The following is a 22490-nucleotide window of genomic DNA, read 5'->3' as shown; positions in this document are numbered from 1 at the left end:
ATATTCAAAAGGACTTATATTAATTTAAATGATACAGTTTACAATTCATCAGTGCATATGAAAGTCGAAGTATGTGCCACATCAGGGTTGTTGACGGTTATGTACTGGATTTCTTCTAGGTTTAACTTTCGGTCGAGGTTGTGGTTGTTGGGGTTCGACTTTGGTCAATGTAGATATTTGTATCATACAACCTCTAGTCTATACCTAGGTGGTTGGGAAGATGACCCACCTTGATAGAATAAAGATGCGGGAGGTGTTTGCGTCACCCATGGCGAATGAGTGTAACTATGTTGAGTCCCATAAGTTGATGGGATAACGAGTGGACTCCCCATCGGTGCCTCATATTTAGATGGCCAATACATCATCGTATGTATCGTCGCCATCGAGAAATGAGATGGCCTGGGCGTGTACCAAATTAGTGATGGATTACCAACAGTCCAACCTATCATAAAAAGAAACAGAAAAATGCGGTGTAATATTTTGTGCTTGTGTGAAAATAAAAGAGTTAGGATACGGACCAAAATAAGACGATACACAATGAATGAGACGTGGTGAGGGTGGTGGTGCTGATGTCGTCGGGGCTAGTTCTTGCATGGGTGTTGATGATGGGTCTGTCTCGCCACTCATTGAATTTAAAGGGGCACGTCATGGCCTACTCATATAGGGATGCCAGCGTCTATCCTCTTCGGTCAACAAATATGGCTTGCAATGGATCCTAAATCATGACATGTAATCCAGATCGTATGCTAACTCTAAAACGAGAATTGTGTTACAAGTAGGTAAAAAATCATACTGATTATTCCACATCTCGATGTATTGCAAGTGGAATACTGACCAATTCGTAAGTCGATACAATATAGATCATCAAGCTCCTAAGGTGCCACGGGAATAGATTGTCAGAATTTGAACTGTCGCAATACTCTATCTGCCTCGTGCATCTCGACGGTAGCATATACTACCAATGGGACCTTAACGTGCTAGGCGTTGGGATTCACAAAGAATTCCTCAAGAATTATTGCCCGAATTATCGGGTCCTCGTATGGTGTCTATTCAAACTATATGAATGCGATAAAAACATTAGTTATATATATACTACTAAATACTAAATACTAAATACAAAATCGACTACGTTTTTTGTATATAGTTAAAAATTAAATAAATATATATCCACTTCTGATCGCTGGTCCAATAGAAGCCGTATATCTTCAAACTCGGTAGGTAATCCTACGTGACTCGAGGCTTGGTTCCACCTAATTAAATAACTTATTAGCATAATAATTTTATTTTAAATCAATTTAATAATGGTAATATATATTGAATTTTACCTTGTTACGAGTGAGAATGTATACGGGTAGTCCACTCGAGGATGTAAAAATGGAAGGCAGTACGGAGCCCATGATTATAGTAGTAAAAGGCAACTATCAATTTTGATTTTTTTTGGTTTCGTCGCCCGATACATCTCCCAATACAATGTCGTCAACACTGTGGACCTCCAACTAAGTTCGCCAGCTTGTCTAAAATCGACGAGTTTTAGTAGGCACCTTAGATGTGGAAGGTTTCGTGACTTATCAGGCATCAGAATACCCCCAATAATTTGAAAGATGTATGTCTGAGCGTATTGTACTCTTCTCTCTTTAGTAGAATCCTTCGCCAGTTCCACGAAATTATTTCGTAACTTGGCCATTTCGATTCGACCTCCGGTGATCATCTTCGGTACCACACCTAAAAGTTCGTAACAGACGGTCCCCCAATTAGTAGACTGAACAGACCTAGTGACTATCGATTCGTTCATGGGTAACCCCAAATGTAACTACACATCTTCCAGAGTGATAGTACACTCACCGCATGACAGATGGAATGTATGCGTCTTTGGTCTCCACCTCTCCACCAATGCACTTATGAGTTTTGGGTCCAACTTACACCCCCGGCCTAAGTAGGCCACGTGAAAAAAAGCTAGCTTCACTCAAGTATGTTTTGATCAACGGTGATGAAGGACCGGGTAGATTATGAATATGACATTGCAAAATTCGATATTCCATCTATTTAAATAAAAAGTTATAAAAAATATTAAGTTCAATTATAACTATGAAATAAAAAAATTAAATTTTATTAAAATTTATTCTTACTATTTGCAATTGATTGACGGAGATGTACTTGTCATCAAGACGAATTAAAGACTCGGCCATTGCTAAATTGAACACGAACAAATTTTTAATAAAAAATACTATTTCTTGGATTTATAAACAAAAACTAATAAAAATATTAACTTAGATAAAAATAGAATTTAGGATAATAATTTGAGAGCTTTTTGAAAATAGTGAGAAACTTGAGAAATTAGGAGAGAATTTGTGAGAATTGTGTTTGAAAAATGTGTTTGGGGGGTTTTATACTCTTTATTTTTTGGACCGTTTGGGGTCTAATGGCTAGTTCAAATAGCTATTGGAGTTAACCGTTGGAACACGGGCAGCAGCGCGTTTTATCTGACATTAGGGAAAAAGTACCAAGTTGGACGCACTTTTTTACGTTTCCTCTGAAAACAACGCCAACTCAACTCGTTTTTGTAAAAATAAACCATTCCTATTATTTAAAAAAAAATCAGCCCATTTCCATAATTTTTCTTTTAAGAAAAGGACTTTTTTTTGGTCAATTGGTCGAACCCAATCCCGCCCTAAAAAAATTAAAAAAATGATACATATAAAAGTATATGTAAAATTTTACAAACAAAGCTGAGGTGTAATATAGGTTGCATGCACGTGACGTGAATTGGCAAAATCTGTAAAGTATGTCTTTATTTACTTGTTTATCCCAAAATAACCAAAACCTAATACCCGTTTCTTAGATGATGTGTAATTGAATGTAGTTAGACTAATATACTCCATTTCTAAAAAGTTTCAACTTAACTCCATTTAACCTCATTTAAATGAGTACATTATCATGTATAATCATCTAAAAAATAGGTACTTCTTAACAAAATTCAATTATAAATGATTAGTCTTCTTAAACCCAAACCTGATAATGTTGAAATGTGGATTAAATTTTGTTATTAATCTTTATACTTTGTGATTTTTTGAATTGGTCAATTTTAATCCATGTATTTTTTAAATTTTTAAATTTTAATCCTAATCCAAACAGTAACGGTTAAACCTGCTTGATTAAATTCAATATTAGTCTTGTACTATATTTTCATTTGTAGATTAAATCAATATTCTCTAGATGATTCATTCTAAGTCCCTATACTTTTCAAGTTTTCAAATTTCAATTTTGATGCAAATGACCATTGCTAATTCATTAACTAGATTTTTAGCAAGTAATATGTAAAAAAAAACTAACATGATATTATACATATGATAATATGTTTGTCACATTAGATTTTGAAAATAGCTGAACTTAATGAATTTAACAGCTATTGATGACCGAAATTTTAATATTTAAAAAGTACATAGGCTAAAAAAATGACCAAACTGAAATACAAAGACTAAATTAATAACTTTTGCAAATTACAAGAACTAATAAGAAAATATCTCAATAGTTATACCAAAATTTCCAACACTATACTAAAACTAAAATTTCAAACCATATATAAAAAAATTAAAAAAAAAAACGTATATTAAAAAAAAGTACATATGGGAATGGGATCGTGATTGTAAAAATTAATAATATTTATACAGTTTAAAACACGTAATAGGACACGCGTACAGTGGGTCTACTTAAAACCTGTAACCCTAAAGCCTTATCCAATACAATTCCGGCATTTGGCAGTACAGTATTCATTGACGGTTGCCTAAGGACACGTAAGATCATCCCATCCATACATATCCTGTCATTTCTCGAACTGATTACCGGCAATTGCCGGTAGCTTCCACAAAAGAAGAAACTAATAAAAAATCATCCCCTTCGTTCCTCTTCCACGCCTCTCCCCTTGGTCGGCCTTGTTTGCTTTGCTCCAAAATAATTTCTTAGAAGGAAAAAAGAAAAACAAAAATACAGAAATCATAAAATCAAAGTTGATTAAAACTCTTTTTTTCTTTTAGGATTTTGATTTTGATTCTCAAATCTTGTTTTTTCACATAAAAGAACAGAAATCAAATCAATCAAATATTGATTTGGATTAATAACATTAATATTAGAAAAAAGAAAAAGGAGAAAAGAGAAGACGAAGAAGATTAGAGAGAGATGGAGGGTTACGGTGTGGATGAGGCGGTGATAGCTTTGAAGCTGAAAGATGCATCGAATTGGTGGCATGACATTAACGAATCTACGCTCTGGCAGGATCGGATTTTTCACATCCTCGCCGCTCTTTACGGTCTCGTAGCCGCCGTTGCTCTCGTATGCATCTCCTCCCTTTTTCATCAATACTTTAGATTTTACTGTTTTTCTTTAATCTATTTGTTAGTGGTTAGGGTTTAGCTTTCCGTTTGATTGCTTGTTTGTCTAGGAAAATTGATGACTAGCTTTTTCAATTTGAAACAAAAAAGGTTTTCCTTATTTGATGCTTCTTCCTTTTAATGTCAGAAGGAAGGTTCCAATAAGAGAAACTAAAAGAACTAAGTGCAATTAAGAACCTGATATGATGTTGTTGTCAAGAATGATACTTATTAATGACTAGCTTTGTTCATAAACTCGTTTAATTGTTGACGTTTTTAGGTCCAATTGATTCGGATACAATTGAGGGTTCCTGAGTATGGTTGGACCACACAGAAGGTCTTCCATTTTCTGAATTTTCTGGTGAATGGGGGTTGGTATCTGAGAATTTCTTCTTCTTCTTTTTTTTTTGAAAGAAGAGAATTTCTATTTTTAACAATTTTTTGTGGGCTTTGTTTGTATTTACTTTGCTTTCAATTATATTGCAGTTCGTGGGTTTGTATTTGTTTTCAGACGGGACGTGCAGAACTTACATCCAGAGGTTTGCAATAAACTGTACATGTTTGACGTTTCTTTTCGATTTATAGTTGAACATGAATTGTTTATGGTTTGTTGCCCGGTGTTCCCTTTTTCTTAGATTGTTCAACACATCTTGCTTGACATGCCAAGTCTAGCTTTCTTCACCACATATGCTCTTTTGGTCTTATTTTGGGCTGAGATCTACTACCAGGTTAAGTTACTTGAGCTTTGCCAGTTTGTCTCCCTGTCCTGGTGTTTCTCATTTTGCTTCACTTCATCTTAACTCAGCCTATCCTAAAACAGGCACGTGCTGTATCGACTGATGGACTGAGGCCAAGTTTCTTTACTATTAATGCAGTGGTTTATACTATCCAGGTGAAATTTATGTTTTATTATTTTGGTATAAGTGGGACCAAAAAGAGAATTGGAAGTTGGATTCTTTCTATTTGGAAGCTAGTTATGTTTTATAACACATTGCTATTTTATTGTATCCCCAGTTAACTTATTTGGCCAATTTCTTGCAAATTATGAATGTTTACTTGGGAGAAGGGTGCCAAATTTTGACAGTGATTGATACCCATTTATGACTTTGTAAATAGTGTAAATGGGATGACATCAATAAGCATATTGTTCATAAATGATCTTCGTTTTTCTTGGAGGGAGGATCTAAAGTTTCTGTTCCACATGAAAAGTTTTTTGTTAGGCTAATTTTCTGTTTTAATTCTTTTACCCTATGTTTCGATAAATAATTATAAAGGAAAGGAAAAGAAAGGAGGGTTAAAGAAAGGATATTATGTCTGTTTATTTTGTTTGGGATAGATAGAATTAGTAAAGTAATATTTACAATCTTTGTTTGGTTAAACTATGGAAAGTAAAGGAAATGATTGATTATAATGATTTTTTTTTTCAATTATGTCCTTTTATAAAATAACTCATGTAAAATTTAATAGGATAAAAATGTAATTTCATTATCTTAAAAGTAACCTCACTTTCCTTTCCCTAGCTTTCCCCCTTGAATTGGGGTAATTAAAAACCAAGTAAACCAAGGGATAAACAACTCCTTTGCTCAAATAGGCGAAACTATCCAAACAAAGGAAAGGATGTTACTTTCCTTTATTTCCTTTCCTTTCCCTAGTTTTAATGCAATCCAAACATAGTGTTAATTGTATGAGAATTGAATTAGGAAATAATCAAAGGTCCAATATGCGGGGTCATTAGTTGAAAACAACGAACTCTTTTACATCTATGAGATAAAGCTCGGGCTTTGGGATTCAAGACAAAAGGCACATGTCAACTTCTAGGGAGAAGATAAATTTAGAGAAGGCTACATAGATAAGAAGTGATTTGAAGTTTGGAACTTCTCATTTTTTACGTTATTCTGAATACCTTATGTTTTCCTACTTCACTGCTCAAATCAAAACTATGTTATTATCTATGGTGCTCTGAACTTCTGCACACTGTTTGCAGTAGCTTATTTTTCCTTCATGCTTTTCATGATTTCTTTGCTGGAACAATGCTTATAAGCTACAGTTTTTTATAAGATAAGTGTTGTTTGGATAATGGTAATCATAAAATCAAGCGAATAGGTTAGGGTACAATATTACTTTGGCTAGAACGGTGACAAGGATGTTAATGGAACTTGTTCTAGATTTTAGTAGTAGATATGAAACCACAGTATCGATTATCTCATCCAAGCAGGGTAGACATTCTAGGAACCTTGTAAGTATTGTTGCATACATGTTTTACTTTGGAACTGTTACTTTTAGAAGGTGTTAGTAAAGTTCCTGTTTGTGATGCGGGCCTGGCGGAATTGATTTCAGATTGGAATGTGGCTGATATTATGGTGGAAATATATCCCAGTTTTGGTCGTCCTCTCAAAGGTGTTCTTTGCAGGTAATTATGTGCTGTATCCTTAATAGGTTCATAATAGTTAACTGTTGATTAACTTTGGGTGCTTTCTAGATTTATTATGTATGATCACTTAGGCTCTGTTCTGTAAAATGCTTTGCTTTTTGTATTCTATTCAAATTTTATTTTTGCTTTTTATTATTATTTATAATTCTGTAAATATTATTTATCCAGAAGCAGAAAATCTGCTACAACAAAACAACATAGGAAATTCCAATGTAAACAAAAGCTATACAGTAAAATCACTCTATAACCCAAGCTATACAAATTCTATTATTTACAATTTCATCAGATCTAATTCTAGTACCAGATAAACTCATAAGAACTGCATGCATCTTTAATCTTTTCCGAGATTACTTGCTCAGACAAACGAGTGTTACCAAAAATTCTGCAGTTTCATTTTCTCCAGATCCAGTAAAAGAAAGCTCCCCATGCCAACCACAATACAATTGAAATCAACGCTTTTCCTCTTAATTTCAGTACTGGCCATTGTAACTCAAAATTCCACTGTCTAGGGGATCTTTGCAATGAGCAAAGACTTAACACCTCTTTCCAAACAGTCTTAGAATAGTTGCATTCAAAAAATAAATGGTTTCTAGTCTCCATCTCACTATGAAAAAAACAGCAACAGCCATCAACTTGCAATCCCCAAGCCAATAGCCTATCCTTCGTAGGTATTCGATTAAGCATTGCCATCCAACCAATCATTGAATGCTTTGGAATATGATAAGGGAACCACAGCAGCTTACACCTATTTACCTTGGCTACTTTACCTCTAATTCCGTTCCATACTTAACTAACAGAATATTTTTGTCTTGGGACAATGAGTTCACCCATTTGAGGATCTCTAATCAACCCGATCCAACACCTCAATTTGAGAATTTTGCTCTGGCTCCAACTACTAGTTTGAGAAGGAGAAACCTGCATCAAATCCCTATCCCTAAGAACATAAGCTTGGATCCAAGCAACCCAAAGAGGTCCTGCTTGAATCAAAATAGACGACAAATTTTGCATAATGCAAGCTTGATTCCGACTATCAAGCTCCTTCAAACCTAACCCTCCCTCTGATTTGGGTTTGCAAATTGTAGACCATCCCACTCTTGCACCTTTAGCATCCATATTTTGCCCTTTCCAGAAAAATTTGAGGCAAAGATTAATAGCTTTAAGAACACCTTTTGGGAGAATAAAATGTCTACACCAAAAATTTTGCATGTTGAATAAAACAGACTGAATGAAATTCTTGCAGCATAAGAAAGATGTCTAGTTGTCCATCCTTTAATCCTATCCTTTATCTTCTCAATCAATGGAGAGCAATTGGCCACTGTCAATTTCGAGTTATTAATCGAACTCCTAAGCACCTTATTGGAAGCAGTCCTCTTTTAAACCCAGTAAGACTGCAGATATGTTGAAGATCCTCTTCTGAGATTCCTGAAGAAAAAAAATCTCACTCTTGGCAGGATTTAATTGTAGGCCTGAGAAGAAATAAAACTGCTGCAAAACACATTGTATTCCCACTTCTGTCTCCAAATTTCCTTTAGTGAAAATTAATAAGTCATCAGGAAAGCTTAAATGAGTCAACCTAAGCTTATGGCATTTTGAATGGTAGCTAAACAACCCAGAAAATGCAGCAAGATCAAGTAATTTTGACAGAACATGCATGGCAATCACAAAAAGGTAAGGGGAAAGTGGATCCCCTTGTCCTACTCCCCTAGCACCTCTAATTTTGCCAATCAAACCCCCATTTACCGAAATTGAAAATCGAGGCTTAGTGATGCACTTCTCTATCGAACTAACAAATTGACTAGGGAATCCCAAAGTAGCCAAAGCAGCAAGAATAAACTGCCAATTAAGAGAGTCAAAGGCTTTTTGGAGATCAATTTTCAAAGTAAATCTAGGTGACAAGGTGCATCTATTATAACCCCTAACAAGCTGTTGGGCCAGTAGAATATTGTCACTAATGCTCCTCCCAAGAACAAAAGCACTTTTGTTTCTAGGAATGCTACTAGGAAGAAATTTGGTGAGCCTCATACCCAATACCTTAGTGATGCATTTATATAAAACAATGCAACACGAAATAGGTCTGTAATCCTTAATGCTGCTTGCATTCTGCTACTTTGGGACCAAAACAACCAGAGTCAGGTTAAAGGTACCCTGAAATCAGAGCTTTCAAAATAGCTTGCTATGACATTAAAGTCGCCAACAAGGATCCATGAATGATCTGCCACCAGTTTATGCAATCCTTGCAAATGCTTCCAAAGCCTTTTCCTCTCACTACCCGTATTCCTCCCATAAATGGCAGTCAAGAAAAGAAGGTAATTATCAGCACTAAAACTGACTGTGATGCTTTGATCAGTAGTACACACCAAAGACAATTGAAGATAGTCTTTCCATAGAACCCAGATCCTCCCATTATCAGCTTCAACATAATTGTGAAAAGACTTCCAACCATTGAACCATTTTTCAAGAATGGCCCTCATCTTATTATGCTTTAAGATAGTTTCAATCAAACAAACAACCCTAGCCCTGTTATCTTTAATTCTATTATACGCTGCATGTTGCTTCAGAGGTTTATTAAGCCCTCTGACATTCCACACAAAACAATTCATGCTTTAGAGCTAGATGGTAAATTTCCATAGGCAGCTACTACTACCTTATTTCCTTTTTTCCCCTTCGAAATTTGCATATTTCTTTTACTCTTCAAGCTTTTTCCTAAGTCAGCTACTCCAGCAATTGCAGCTCTAGGTTTCTTAGGAGAAACACCCATATCAACAAGATCTATAGACTCAGCTTCCCCGTGGGCAATTTTCCCAATCTCGATATGTTCAGATCTCTCTGTTTCGATTCTATCTGTAATTTGATCTTCCACCAAATTTACAGTTTCAAGAACCGCAAATCTATTAGAAGAACCGGTTAAGACTTGCTTAAAAATCTCAAGTGCAAATAGACATGGTAATTTGTGCTGAGAGCGTTTCCAAGCGTTTTCCAAGACATTCTTTCAAATAGACATTTTTTTTGCTATTTTTTCTTTTCCTATTCATTTACTTTTTGAAAAAAGAAAAAGAAAAAGAAAAAAAGAGAAGCATTTAGCTAATGGAACCTTAGTAATTTTAGATGATTTGTAGACATTAATCTCATGGTAGTTAAAATTTTTCAGTAATGAATGAAATTATTTAACTTGACATATGTGTATGAGCAGGTGTATCATTGTTTGCAGCCCTTGGGTTTTTACTATATGGTGGAAGGTAATTATGTTCTATTTGTTGTTCTGTTTCTAATTGTTTTAATGGCATAAGGTCAAGTTTTGTGTGAGTATTTGGTTTTACGTTTAGGCTGCATGCTGAAACTGGTATATCATTGTCTTTCCTATTGAATTCGAAATTGTGCCTTCTATTCGTAGCTCTTCATCTTCTTTGTTAAAAGGTCTTTCTTCTGATCTACAGGTTTAGCATAATGTCCAGGACATCTTACTTGGTCCTCAAGCTATATATAATGTAGATACTACGTATTAAAGTGGCTTAAGGGGTTTGGGATCTTGTGAGAACAGAAATAGCATTTCCTTATTTTCGATACATTTATTTGAATTTTTTTATTCTTTTAAAATATTGAATTCCACTTACCTGTATGCTTTTTGTAATTAATGTGATGCATTTCATATGATTTGTATGCATATTGCATGGAAAAGCAATATAATCATATATTTCCTTGCAGGCTTTTCTTAATGTTGCAGCGCTTTCCTGTAGAGTCCAAAGGGCGGCGTAAGAAGCTGCAAGAAGTACATATTTACTCTGTAGTTGTGGTTTTTTTTCCAGTAAGTTTTCCTTTTATTGACAATATTTAATTGTTATTTCTTTTTGGCTTGGGCAGGTCGGTTACGTGACCACCATTTGCTTCTTATGTTTCCTAGTCAGATGCATTATGGTAGATCTCTTCCTCACTTTCTGGCTTTACGATCTACATGTTTCAAACTGACATGCTTTAAGCATGTTTTCTTAGACCTTAGAAACTTTTAGATACATATAGTGTTATAAGGACTTTTGCTACAAAATGAATGTATTCTAGTTGAACCTTTAGCTGCTATATGGTTTAGATTTAGATCACTATCTAATTGATCAATCATTGGTTATTTGTCCAAAGTTTATAAAATTTGATCTCTAATGTTATTTTTTGTCTAGATGTGCTTTAATGCATTTGACAAAGCTGCTGACCTTGATGTTTTGAACCATCCAGTTCTAAACCTCATATATTACCTGGTAAGTTAGATAAATAGTTCTGTCATGTTGCTTACTGATACTGTTTAAGAGATTCCTACTGAAACAGTGGGAAGGTTGCCAACTCATGTTATTGCCATATGAAAACTGAAAATTTTGCTGCAATTGCCTCATTATTTTGCTTCATACTTTTTTTTTTTAAGTTAAATAGGAATGTATATTTCAGGAAACTGATAGTTCAGTAACCAATTTACAAGTCTTTGACATCAGATTGTTATGTCAAAGAATGTTTTGTGGTCTGCTTTAATAAAACTTTTATGACATTTTGAAGAGCAGGAGGTTGTTTTAACACCACATATACGATTAGGTCGGTTAGAGTTCCATCACCCAACTTTTATCCTCATTGCAAACTAGCCCTCGGAGTTTAGGTTTAATAATTTTACTTGCGTAGTTTCACTGATATTTGAGACTTGCGTCTGCTAGACATCTTAGGATTTTCAATTTTAACTAATGAAATTGAACAACTGTATTCTTATTATTTGAGAAATTTGTTCTTTTCATTTTGTTTAATTAATAAAATAGATTTATTATCGCAACCATCATTCTGATTTTATTGTTGAATGTGTACTTATTTTTTAATATAACCAACACATATGTCTTGCGCTACGTGTGATTTGGCTCTTTGAGTGGAATTTGTCATACTATTTATCTATTAGTCAAATGCTTTATTTATCTATTACTTCAATATAGACAATAATCACAGGCTAAGTCAGTGTCTACCTACCGAGCAATGAGCAGTTTCAAGTCTACAAGATAACTGAATGAAACAATTAGAGTGCAAAAATCTCCCTACCATTATTTTATACGCTACTAAGACCCATTATATAAAAATTTTAAATTTTAGGCATGTAAATAATAATTCTTTGCTGGGTATCAGATATGTGGATAGCAATGATGGTAAATCGGGTAAAAAAGAGGAACCTGATAATGCTAGACTAAGGGGCTTTAATAGAGGGGAAATTGAATGAAGAAGTGGTCTTACTTTGGTGAAGTATTCATGTGCACCACTATGTTCATGAATGAGCTACCTAGCGATTAGCTACTTTTTGCTACCAAAATTGAGAGGAATTGGTATATTTCAAAATTTTTTTGGTGGTTGTCTTGTGATTTGTGTGGTCTTTTAGTTATTTTCGTGTTGTGTTCAAAATTAAAAGGTGTATTTGTTGTTGTGTTCAAAATTAAAGGGTGTATTTGTTTCTTAGTGTTGATTACAAATAAGAGAGTGAACTATATTTTAAGTGACTCGGTTTCTTTTGCTGAGCAGTTGGTGGAGATATTACCTTCATCTCTGGTCCTTTTCATTTTGAGGAAGTTGCCACCAAAACGAGGTATTACACAGTATCATCCCATACGCTGAACGATGTCCGATGCTTTTGTAATGATTTTACAACATGGCTCTTCTTGTGTACCCTGCAAAAAAAAAGGACAGAAAATTAGCAATAGTGAAGGCTAAAACAGATAGTTTTGTGGTTTGTTTTGTACGCACAATCTGATCTCTTGGATTCTAAACATATCATTGTGTTCAAATGAAGGTGTTGTAGGGTTTTTATTTTTTTGGAGTAGAAATTGTGGAGAATATCGACTATTTTGGTACACCATACAGTCATGTAAGCAAAACCAAGGATGGTTTTCTGATTTTATGGAATGCTATTCTAACAGTGTTTATGAAATAACTTTCTAACAGTTTTTATGAAATAAAGATTTGATATTGAGGAAGAGAAAAAAACATACAGAAATCTGAGACGTACCTTGGCAAAATGATTACATTTCTTCCTTAATAGCTGAATCAAAAATATGTGGACGAGAGAGAGAAGATTAGATGGGCAATTTTCAATTGCGAACAGCAGAATCAGCAATTAGACGGCAAATATATAAAGCCTATCTGAAGGTTGACTTGTAGATCCATGAAAAACCTACCATTCTAAACCTGAGTGTCAACTTGCCTTCAGTTACTGTTCTATTCTTTTTTGAATGGTAGCTGAAATATATTATGAGAAAAGAGAAGAAAGTCTTCTGAAGTAGGGTGTAATCGAAGTTCTAGCTCGATTCAAAATTCATGCCTTGAGTTTATGGGATATTATAAATCAAGAGAAAAATTAAACTTCCTAAAGTAACTAGAATACATTCCATTAAGCTTGTTTACCTAACAGAAAAAGGAGATTAATTTTTGTGAACTTAATTATTGTGCTCAAAGTTGAATTTGAAAATTAAAATAAAAAAGTTGTCAAATGTAAAAATACTCATTTAATATTGGTCAATTAAAATTTTGGAGCCGAATTCAAGTTGCTAATTAGTATAAATGTTTCGTTTACATCTTTAATTTGAACCCAATTAATTCATGTAGTTCTCTTTAAATTAAAATAATAATATCCCATGCATTTAAACCCTGAATTCCAGTATTTACAACAGGGCAACTTCATTTACGTAAATTGCATGCATTTGTATACTATTGTCCATTGAAGTGGTAATTGCATATCAAAATAACACAATTATTTAAATTGGAAAAGCAAAAGGAATTCGTGTTTAAAAGAGTTGAGTAGATGGCAAGTTTTGTAGGTCTCAATCAAAAACTGAGTCATCACTCTCTTTAACTGTTGGAAGAGGACACCAACTTTATCTTTAAAACCACAATTCGATGACTACCCTAAACCCAAAATCATCGCCGCCTCTGCTCTTTTCGCTGCTTTTAGTTTTAGTTTTAGCCTTTCAAGTTTCTTGGTTTTATTTCCTGCCATTAACCTCCCACACGTATTCATTACGTTACAGACATAATTTTGATAAGGATGGTGATACATACATGTCAGGCATGCTAAAAATATATAACACTAAAATCCAAATATAAATAAAACATAAGGAAGACATGATTAAAGAGTCCACATGCTTTTTCTTTTTAGTTTCTAAAATTCTCGTTTCTTCTATGTCCCTATGACGTGTCCGTGTACGTAGTTTTTCATGCAAGGACTTATGGGTTGTCCTTGCCATGCAAATATGGGAAGGACTTTGATACTCAGAAAATTCTCAGGAAGGACTTCCCTCATTCTTATAAATTCTCCCCTTCTTTTCAACCTAACACATTACAAGCAGCCATAGCTACTTTTTTCTTCCTTTTTTTCAGCTTCAGTTTTGGTTCAGGATGACAATTCTCATTGACCAGCCTGATTTTGGTGAGTTCTTTTTTGGTTCTTCCATTAATGATCTTGTGTTGAGTGTTCAATTTTTTGACATTTTTTGTTGTTTATATTATGATTCTTTTTTTTTTCTTTGATGATATAGAAGCTCGGATTGAGGAGAGGCATAAGGTTGCTATTGATGAGAATGAATTAAAAACTTCTGATGGGGGATTTGTGGCTCCACATATCAACTCTTTTGGCCACAATTTCAGGTCTTGCTCTCTTTACATTTGTTATTAAAATTCATATAAAATTTCTGTGTTTTTTTTTTACTAGTTTGATCCAAAACTGCTGAAGGAAAGGGTTTGATCCCACTTGAAAACATAGGCCATTTCGAAATTATTTGATTTGATGAGGAGGTAACCTATTCCTGAAAATGCATAACAGAGATTATCATGTGCAAAGTGAAAGGCAAAAGGGAGTTGAGGAATTCTACAGGACAAATCATATTAACCAAACTGTTGAGGGTTTTTTACAAGGATATTATAAAAAAAATAAAAATTTATCAAAATATTATAACTTTTTTTTATTTACCAAAATATATAAAAAAAATTTATTTACCAAAATATATAAAAAAAAACCTGCAAAAAAAAATCAGATCGATGTGACAATTAACTGGTCACGCCAATGGGATTGGCGGCACCAAAGGTGCCAAAACCATTGGCGGCATCAATGGTGCCAATACTATTGGCGGCACCAGTTAATAATAGGGGGGTCGGTGGTGGGGGGCAGAAGGAGAGGGAAAGAAAGAAAGAAAGAGAGAAAGAAAGGAAGAAAGGAGAGGGAAGAAAGAAAAAGAAGGAAAGAAAGGAAAAGGAGAAGAGAAAAAAAGAAAGAAAGAACAAGAAGAGAAGGAAAAGAGAAGAAAAAAGAAAGAAAGAAGGAAAGAAAAGGAAATGAGAAGAGAAAAAAAAAGAAGAAGAAGAGGGAAGGAAAAAAAAGAAAAAAAATGTAATTTTATTTATAAATTTAATTTTTTTTGTAATATTTGTGTATTTAAAATTTATGTTATTTCATTATAGTTATTTTATTATTTTATTTAGCCTATATATTTTATGAAATATGTTTAGAAAGAAAAAATAATGGTATGTACATTGTATGTTGATTAGGGATTTTTTTTATGAAATTTATTTAGGAATTTGAAATTAAAATTTTAGGAAAATAGCATTAAAAGTAAAATGACAAAGAAATATGTTTAAGAAAACATAAAATACGAAAAGAAAAAACGGGAATTGTATATTTATCGAAAATAATAAAATGTGGAAAAAATGCGAAAAATGCACATGTAATAGATTTCAAACATAATAAATTGAAATAATATAAAATTATAAAATAAAAATTACGATATTTTAAAAAAAATAAAATAGGATAAAAAATACGAAGAAATGGCCGAAGTAAGAGTGTATTACTTTTTTTAAAAACATCAGTAATATAATTTATACAAATAATTGAAACAAAATGTACTGAAATAATATAAAATTATAAAATACGAAAATAATATAGTTTTATTGAAAGTAATAAAAATCGGAAAAAATAATAATACGACCAAAGGGCAGGGGAAATGGTTTATTGCGGCTTTTTTAGCAAAATATTACAAAAAAAAAATACCAAAATTTTATAAACTTTTTCTTTATTTACCAAAATAATAGAGGAAAAAAAAGGGTGATGGAGGGGAAAAAAAGGCGGCACAAATATGTGGCTAATTACCTTTTAATCCCTGCTTATTTATTATTTTCTTTTATTCCCCCTTAACACACTAAATTAATAAATTTCAAACATGATGCACTGATATAATGTAAAATTATAAAAGACTAAGTTTATGATATTTTTTAAAGTAATAAAATGCGGAGAAAAAAATACGAACAAATGGTAGAAGTAAGAGTGTATTACTAACTTTTATAAAATTCAGAAATAATTAATACAAAATATTTCAAAGAAAATGTACTGAAATAATATAAAACAATAAAATACGAGAATAATATAATTTTATTTAAAGTAATAAAAATCGAGAAAATAATACGAGCAAAGGGCAGGGGTAAGGGTTATTTTTTTACACCAAATTAATTTAAATAACACACTAGAGTAATAAATTTCAAACATTATGCACAGAAATAATGTAAAATTATAAAATTAGAAATTATGATATTTTTTAAAGTAATAAAATGCGAAGAAAAAAATACGAATAAATGGCCGAAGTAAGATTTATTTACTAATTTTTTTTTCAACTTGCAGGCATCGCAATGGCTCGATTGATACGAACCGATATTAGACACATATCTGATGCGGCTAATAACGCAGTATGATTTATTATTTGTTAATCAGGAGTTATGTTTGAACTGTTTGGGCGGCTAATAACAAGACGAATACGCCTACGACTTTGAACTGTTTGGATCCCCCCGGCCACAGTACGGCATGCCCGGCCCATTCGACACGTATCCGCAGCATTATAGGACTCATGATGGTTCAAGTTTGTCGGCGGCGAACGAGCAACAGGACCTTTCCTCTACGTTTTCCACGCCCCCACCTACAGACGATGAGGATGTTAGTCGTCGCCCAGGTCGTGAGCGTCGACCTCCACGTAGGCATACCCCCCGGACAACACCATCGAACCATCAAATTTAGGGGTTTAATGCAATTTTTCCATAAATGCCATATTTGTATTTTAGTTATTGCTTACTTCTGAATTTTATGTATAAATATCCATTGCCACGACTTTTTTCATTATATTAAAGCTCAATCAAATTATGAATGCCTCTATTTTCGATATAATCTTAATAATTTCACAACGCTCACATGGTTTTTTTTAACATTTAAATGGTAATGTTACAATTTGAATATAATTTAAGCGTAAGCATAAGCCGAATAAAAAAATCGATATAATCTTAAAATTACCTTTTATAACAATATACATAAAAATTTTGGGTCAGTAGCTCAATTTCGCCCCGATCCCGATGACTGCCCGACATGAAAGTTTCTGTTAGGGCATTTATTCCGGCTATGACCACTTAACCTACATATTCCAGAACGTTTTCCGTCAGATTTCTCCCTAATGTCCATCTCATTACGGATTCTGCTTGACTGCGGGACGACCCCTTGGATTCCTCCGTAGCCCTGTGCCTGGGAGAAGCTCAAAAGTGATCGGTGGCACCTCCACGTAGATAGGTCCGGCAGGACGGGGAACTCATTCTCCCAGACACGCAATGTGCGCTCCAGCTTGTACACATCATCGACATATTGTTCAGCATCAAGGTTGACTTTAGCACACGCTGCCACGACATGCGCACAGGGATAATGAAGTGTTTCGAACTTCCTGCACTCGCACCGTCTGTTTCGGAGATCAACTCCGTAGGACCTAGTTCGACGACCGATGTTCTCAGTAACTCGAAACGTTTCCAGTCGTCGTGAATATATTTCCACGTTCATTGACCTCGCCAACCGACGGTTTACGACCATTGCATCCCTTACATGTTCGAGAAACACATGTCCCGCCTGAATCTGGTCGACTTGCTGCCCCCCCATTCTTGGCATCAACGTAGCCAACCTGTAGAAAGTACCAGAAAATACCGATGCAATCGGAAGATGACGTGTTTTCAACAAGACAGCGTTGATCCCCTCGACTAAGTTTGTGGTCATGTGGCCATAACGAAAGCCCTCGTCAAAACTTTGAGCCCACTGCCACGGCTCCATTGTGCTCAACCATTTCCGGAAAGATGTGTTTGCCTGCCCCTCCATGTCACTCTCAAGTCAGTTCATTCTTTGTCGGAAAATATGTGGCTCTAACTCGTACGCTGCATACGTATTAACGAAAAATAAGTTCTAGTAAGTCGATAACATCAAACATTACAACTTAGATTGAAAAGATAAGGTTGTCAAACTTGTCTCTTGCCACGACTTATCATTTACCCATTACAACTTAGATTGAAAAGATAAGGTTATCATTTACCCATTATCAGGTACATCGTCCACATCGGGATCAGCGTCACTATCGACCTCTTCATCCCAATTATCGCCACCACCTTCTTCTTTGCCGGCACCTTCTTCTTCACCACCAACCATGTCAACATCGGCTGTAATATTCAGGTCGATACCGATCCCACCCATAGTTGATTCACTATCAACGTATGATATTGGAGCCACCATCCGCGCTTCTTCAGCCCCGTCTTCTTCATCAAATGCATTTTGCTCCATACCGACTAACTCAGCAAATAAGTGAATCGGTGCATTCTTCTCACTCCCATTCCCACAGTAGAGATCGACCATCGTCTCCACGTCTTCGTCGTCTGCAAGTTCCATTTTGACGAATTTGACCGGATTTGTCGAAACTGGAAACTTGTAGAAAATTTTTGATATCCTTCTCCCACAACGTCTATGGATTTTTGCATTAATCCTTGCCTTCATTTCATCGAACGATACATTTCTATTAAATCTCATTGCTATTTGTTGCCGACATTCAAAGACACATCCAACACTTGTTGTCAATATGACTCCATCGAAATAAACGCATACAAGAAACTTAGCATCCATCTTCAATATTTAATCTGTCAAATAAAAAACAAAATCTCATAAAAAATCTCGAACGGTAACTGAATTACTTTAAAAAAAATTATACTCAAAATAATAAACAAAATAATACACACTAAAATTATTAATTTTATACTCAAAATAATATTAATAATTTTATACTCAAAATAATACACACTAAAATTATTAATTTTACTAAAAATAATAACTAACTAACTAACTATAATAATACTAGTTTTCTGCTAACAATAATATTACTAAGTTACATCTTAATATATTAATAACATCTTAATACTAACAACAACAACAACAACAACAACAACAATAATAATAATAATAATAATAACTAATACTATTATTTTGAGTTTTATTAATCTTAATAACTAAACTAAAACAAAAAATATTACAAAATATACAAAATAATAACAACAATATAATCAATTATTTTTAAAAAAATATCTCCTTTTTCTCCTCTTTTTCTCTCTTTTTCTCTTCTTTCCGCGCCAACTCTTCTTCTTCTTCTTTTTCTTTTGATTTTTCTCTCTTCAGCTGGACAGATGTCGTATTTATAATACGAGTGGTGCCGCCAATTAGTATGGCACCATTGGTGCCGCCAATGGTTTTGGCACCTTTGGTGCCGCCAATACTATTGGCGTGACCAGTTAATTGTCACATCGATCTGATTTTTTTTGGTTTTTTTTTTAATTTTTTTTGATATATTTTGATAAATAATTTTTTTTATATATTTTGGTAAATAAAAAAATTATAATATATTGGTCAATTTTTATTTTTTTATAATATTATTGTAAAAAACCCAAACTGTTGACTTTGTAAGTGATATTTCTCTTACCAAATTGTTTCATATTCTTAAATAATAAATGATTCTAAAAACTATGTACGCATGCATGCATGCACGTATGTATGTATGTATGTATGTATGTATGAAAATGAGCAGGTGAGGAGAATGAGACAGGAATGTGGAAAAATGGAGAGGGTGGAAATGAGCATATGGGAATGCTGTGAGCTTCTGAATGAATATGTTGATGAGAGTGATCCTGACTTGGATGAACCTCAAATTCAGCACTTGCTGCAAACTGCTGAAGCTATTAGAAAAGACTATCCAGATGAGGACTGGCTCCACTTGACTGCCCTTATCCATGGTACATTTTATATATCATAACCTGATTGATTGAATACCATACAGAGCTTTTTAACTAGCTTATTTGATTTAGATATGCTGCTATTTTAGACTTATTGTTATTTCACAATGTGTTGCAGATCTTGGAAAAGTGCTTCTTCATCCTGCATTTGGTGAGCTTCCTCAATGGGCTATGGTGGGTGAGTGCCTCCTACTTCTTTCTTCTTTCTGTTGTTTTGCTATATAAATCTATATTGCTCTGAATTTTTTTTCGAGTAAATGCATGTTTAACACATTTTTGGCTATGGCATGGGATTATTATCTTTCAATTTCAAAGATCCTCCATATTTAATATATATATATATATATATATATAGTGGGCACTCACACATAGTATTTAGTCTCTAAGATATACAGAGATTCCATTATTGCAGCTACTAATTAATTAATGATGATTGCTGTCATTCCAGGAGACACGTTTCCTGTTGGATGTGCCTTTGATGAATCAATCGTTGACCATAAGGTCATTACTCCTTTCTATACTTGTTCTTCAATTTTATTATTCTTTTCATCAGCTTACTTAAATCTTCTAATTGCTATACTCTGTTGGGCATATTTTACACTATTTCCAGGAAAATCCTGACAACAAAAATCCTGCTTATAACACTAAATATGGGATTTACTCTGAAGGTTGTGGCTTACACAATGTCTTGATGTCATGGGGGCATGTTGATTACATGTACTTGGTACACTTCCAACCCCATTTCTCTTTTTTTTTTAATTGAATTTTATTCAACACTATGGTTCGAGTTGTAATCAAGTCGAACCAATCTCACTCTACAAGAAGTTCAAGGCTTGAAGCTTAGGTAAAGCTCAATTTGAGATAAAATCTAATTAGTTAATTAGTTACCTATTAAAAAAGAGCTTGATTACTAAACTTCAACTTTGATCATTTATGTTTGATTTTTAGTCTAAATTAAAAAATCTTCAATCCTAATTAAAAATAAGGAAAGCTTTATTAAGCTCACAAGTCAAATATTAGTATACTCAAATTTAGGTCACTCTTTATCTTAACTGACAATAATTGAGTTGAATTTGATTTTTCTTTACAAGAGTTAAATTTAATTACATTTTAGGTGCGGTGCATATATGCACTTAATTAATGAAGAAGATATTGAGAATCTGAAATGGCTGAAGATATTCAAGTAAATAATTTAACCCCTTCTCTTATTTATTTTACTCGATATGTAACAGGAAGATCATTTTCATCCAAACACTATTGCCCCCCCCCCTTTTTCTGTTTGGATTTTCAGTAAATTTGATCTTTACAGCAAAAGCAAAGTTCACATACGTGTTGAGAAAGTCAAGCCATACTATTTATATCTCATCAACAAGGTAAAATTCCCATTTCAAAATCTTTAATTAACATTAACTACATAACTATGTTGCTTTGACTCGAGCATATATTCAAAAAAAAGTGAAGAATCGGAGTACCATAGTTAATTTATTGGTTAAACAATTATTTGCAGTACTTCCCAGCCAAGCTAAAATGGCAATGTGGGAGCTGAAGCAACGGGACTTTAGCACATAAGAGAGCATAAAGGGCATGTATATATGAATTTCTGATGCCTTCTTTTGAGTTTAATATTTATTTTCTCTTTCTGTGTTTTAGTCGAAAAAGGGAAATTGTTTGAGAGAGTTGGAAGTTAGGAATAAAAGGGTTGCTCTATTTTTAGTGAAAAAAACAACTCTGCTTTAGCTTCTAAGACTTCGATTATATGCATAAATCCATATTTGCCTTCTATAATACTCTGACTATATCATATACCATAGATGGAAACATCAATGATTAAGTATTTATGTTTAATATTATGTTAGACACGTATTAATATATATAGAATTATATATTTTTAGAAAAAAAATGAATAATTCTGTATCTCATACTCGTCTAGATCCTAATAAAATAACCTAAAAGATTGCTCTTTTTTTTTTAAAAAAAATGAACAAGTCAATTCTTTTTGTTATCTAGACGATCCAATACTTCAGAATATATGAATATTAAATAAAAGTTTAAGCACTTATCATTATAATTATTTATGGGTTTTGTAATAATAGTTCAATCACCACTTCTGGTCTTCTCTTGCATCATTGCTGACACTTTCTCAGAATAGAAACGTGCAAAAAAGTTCTCATCTTTATTTATAGTATTTATTTATTTTATTTATGTTCTTTTCTTTGTATAAAATTATAAACTTGAAAAAGACCTAAAAACTATTCAATTCATCCAAAAGACACTTACTAATACTAGAAAAGAACAAGTATTAAATAGGGTACATTGAATTTTAACTAGTTTCGTTCACCATCTACAGAAAATTTTCATAAACAAAAACCAAGAAACAATTTTACATAAAATAAAAAATAAAATTGGCACAAGCGAAACTGGGGGTGCCTTTGATTTGTATGATGAAACTTTACTTAGGTTTCTACAACAATGTCCCTGAGTTTCCTTGTTTGTTTGTAGGCAGTTACCAAGTCATAGCATAAGGAATATTCTCACGTTGAAATCTTAATCACCACCAAATATATCTTCAAATAATAATAAAC

At 33.5% G+C, this 22490-nt stretch overlaps 1 protein-coding gene and 2 long non-coding RNA genes across 4 annotated transcripts; 2 read left to right on the top strand and 1 right to left on the bottom strand.

Moving 5' to 3' along the window:
* Positions 1 to 3622: 3622 nt before the first annotated feature.
* Positions 3623 to 13446, bottom strand: LOC107946324 (uncharacterized). 2 transcript variants are annotated; one of them, XR_005921756.1, is made up of 2 exons: positions 12789 to 13446; positions 3623 to 12467 (listed from the first exon to the last, which is right to left on the bottom strand). It is a non-coding gene; the product is annotated as an uncharacterized lncRNA (long non-coding RNA). The 2 variants fall into 2 exon arrangements; XR_001696898.2 differs by having other exon boundaries at positions 12806 to 13446.
* Positions 13447 to 13927: 481 nt separating this feature from the next.
* Positions 13928 to 14566, top strand: LOC121203397 (uncharacterized). The gene is made up of 2 exons (XR_005921755.1): positions 13928 to 14221; positions 14331 to 14566. It is a non-coding gene; the product is annotated as an uncharacterized lncRNA (long non-coding RNA).
* Positions 14567 to 19726: 5160 nt separating this feature from the next.
* On the top strand, positions 19727 to 21711 carry LOC107947590 (inositol oxygenase 1). Its single transcript, XM_041106954.1, has 6 exons — positions 19727 to 19908; positions 20027 to 20086; positions 20357 to 20409; positions 20510 to 20632; positions 21141 to 21281; positions 21416 to 21711. The coding sequence occupies exons 1-6, from the start codon at positions 19734 to 19736 to the stop codon at positions 21452 to 21454; spliced, it is 591 nt and encodes a 196-aa protein (XP_040962888.1). The 5' UTR covers positions 19727 to 19733; the 3' UTR covers positions 21455 to 21711.
* The last annotated feature ends 779 nt before the right edge of the window (positions 21712 to 22490 follow it).

This window comes from Gossypium hirsutum, chromosome D12 (genome assembly GCF_007990345.1).
Source record: "Gossypium hirsutum isolate 1008001.06 chromosome D12, Gossypium_hirsutum_v2.1, whole genome shotgun sequence".
In the NCBI taxonomy this organism is placed as follows: Eukaryota; Viridiplantae; Streptophyta; class Magnoliopsida; order Malvales; family Malvaceae; genus Gossypium; species Gossypium hirsutum.
Note: the sequence above shows the minus strand (reverse complement) of the source record. Positions and strands in the feature narration are given on the sequence as shown.

Excerpts from the sequence above, each read along its gene's own strand:
- LOC107947590 (XM_041106954.1), top strand. The coding sequence starts at position 19,734 with ATGGAGAGGGTGGAAATGAGCATATGGGAATGCTGTGAGCTTCTGAAT. Across the intron at positions 19,909-20,026 it reads CTTGACTGCCCTTATCCATG|ATCTTGGAAAAGTGCTTCTT; the intron begins GTACATTTTATA and ends AATGTGTTGCAG. Across the intron at positions 20,087-20,356 it reads TCCTCAATGGGCTATGGTGG|GAGACACGTTTCCTGTTGGA; the intron begins GTGAGTGCCTCC and ends CTGTCATTCCAG.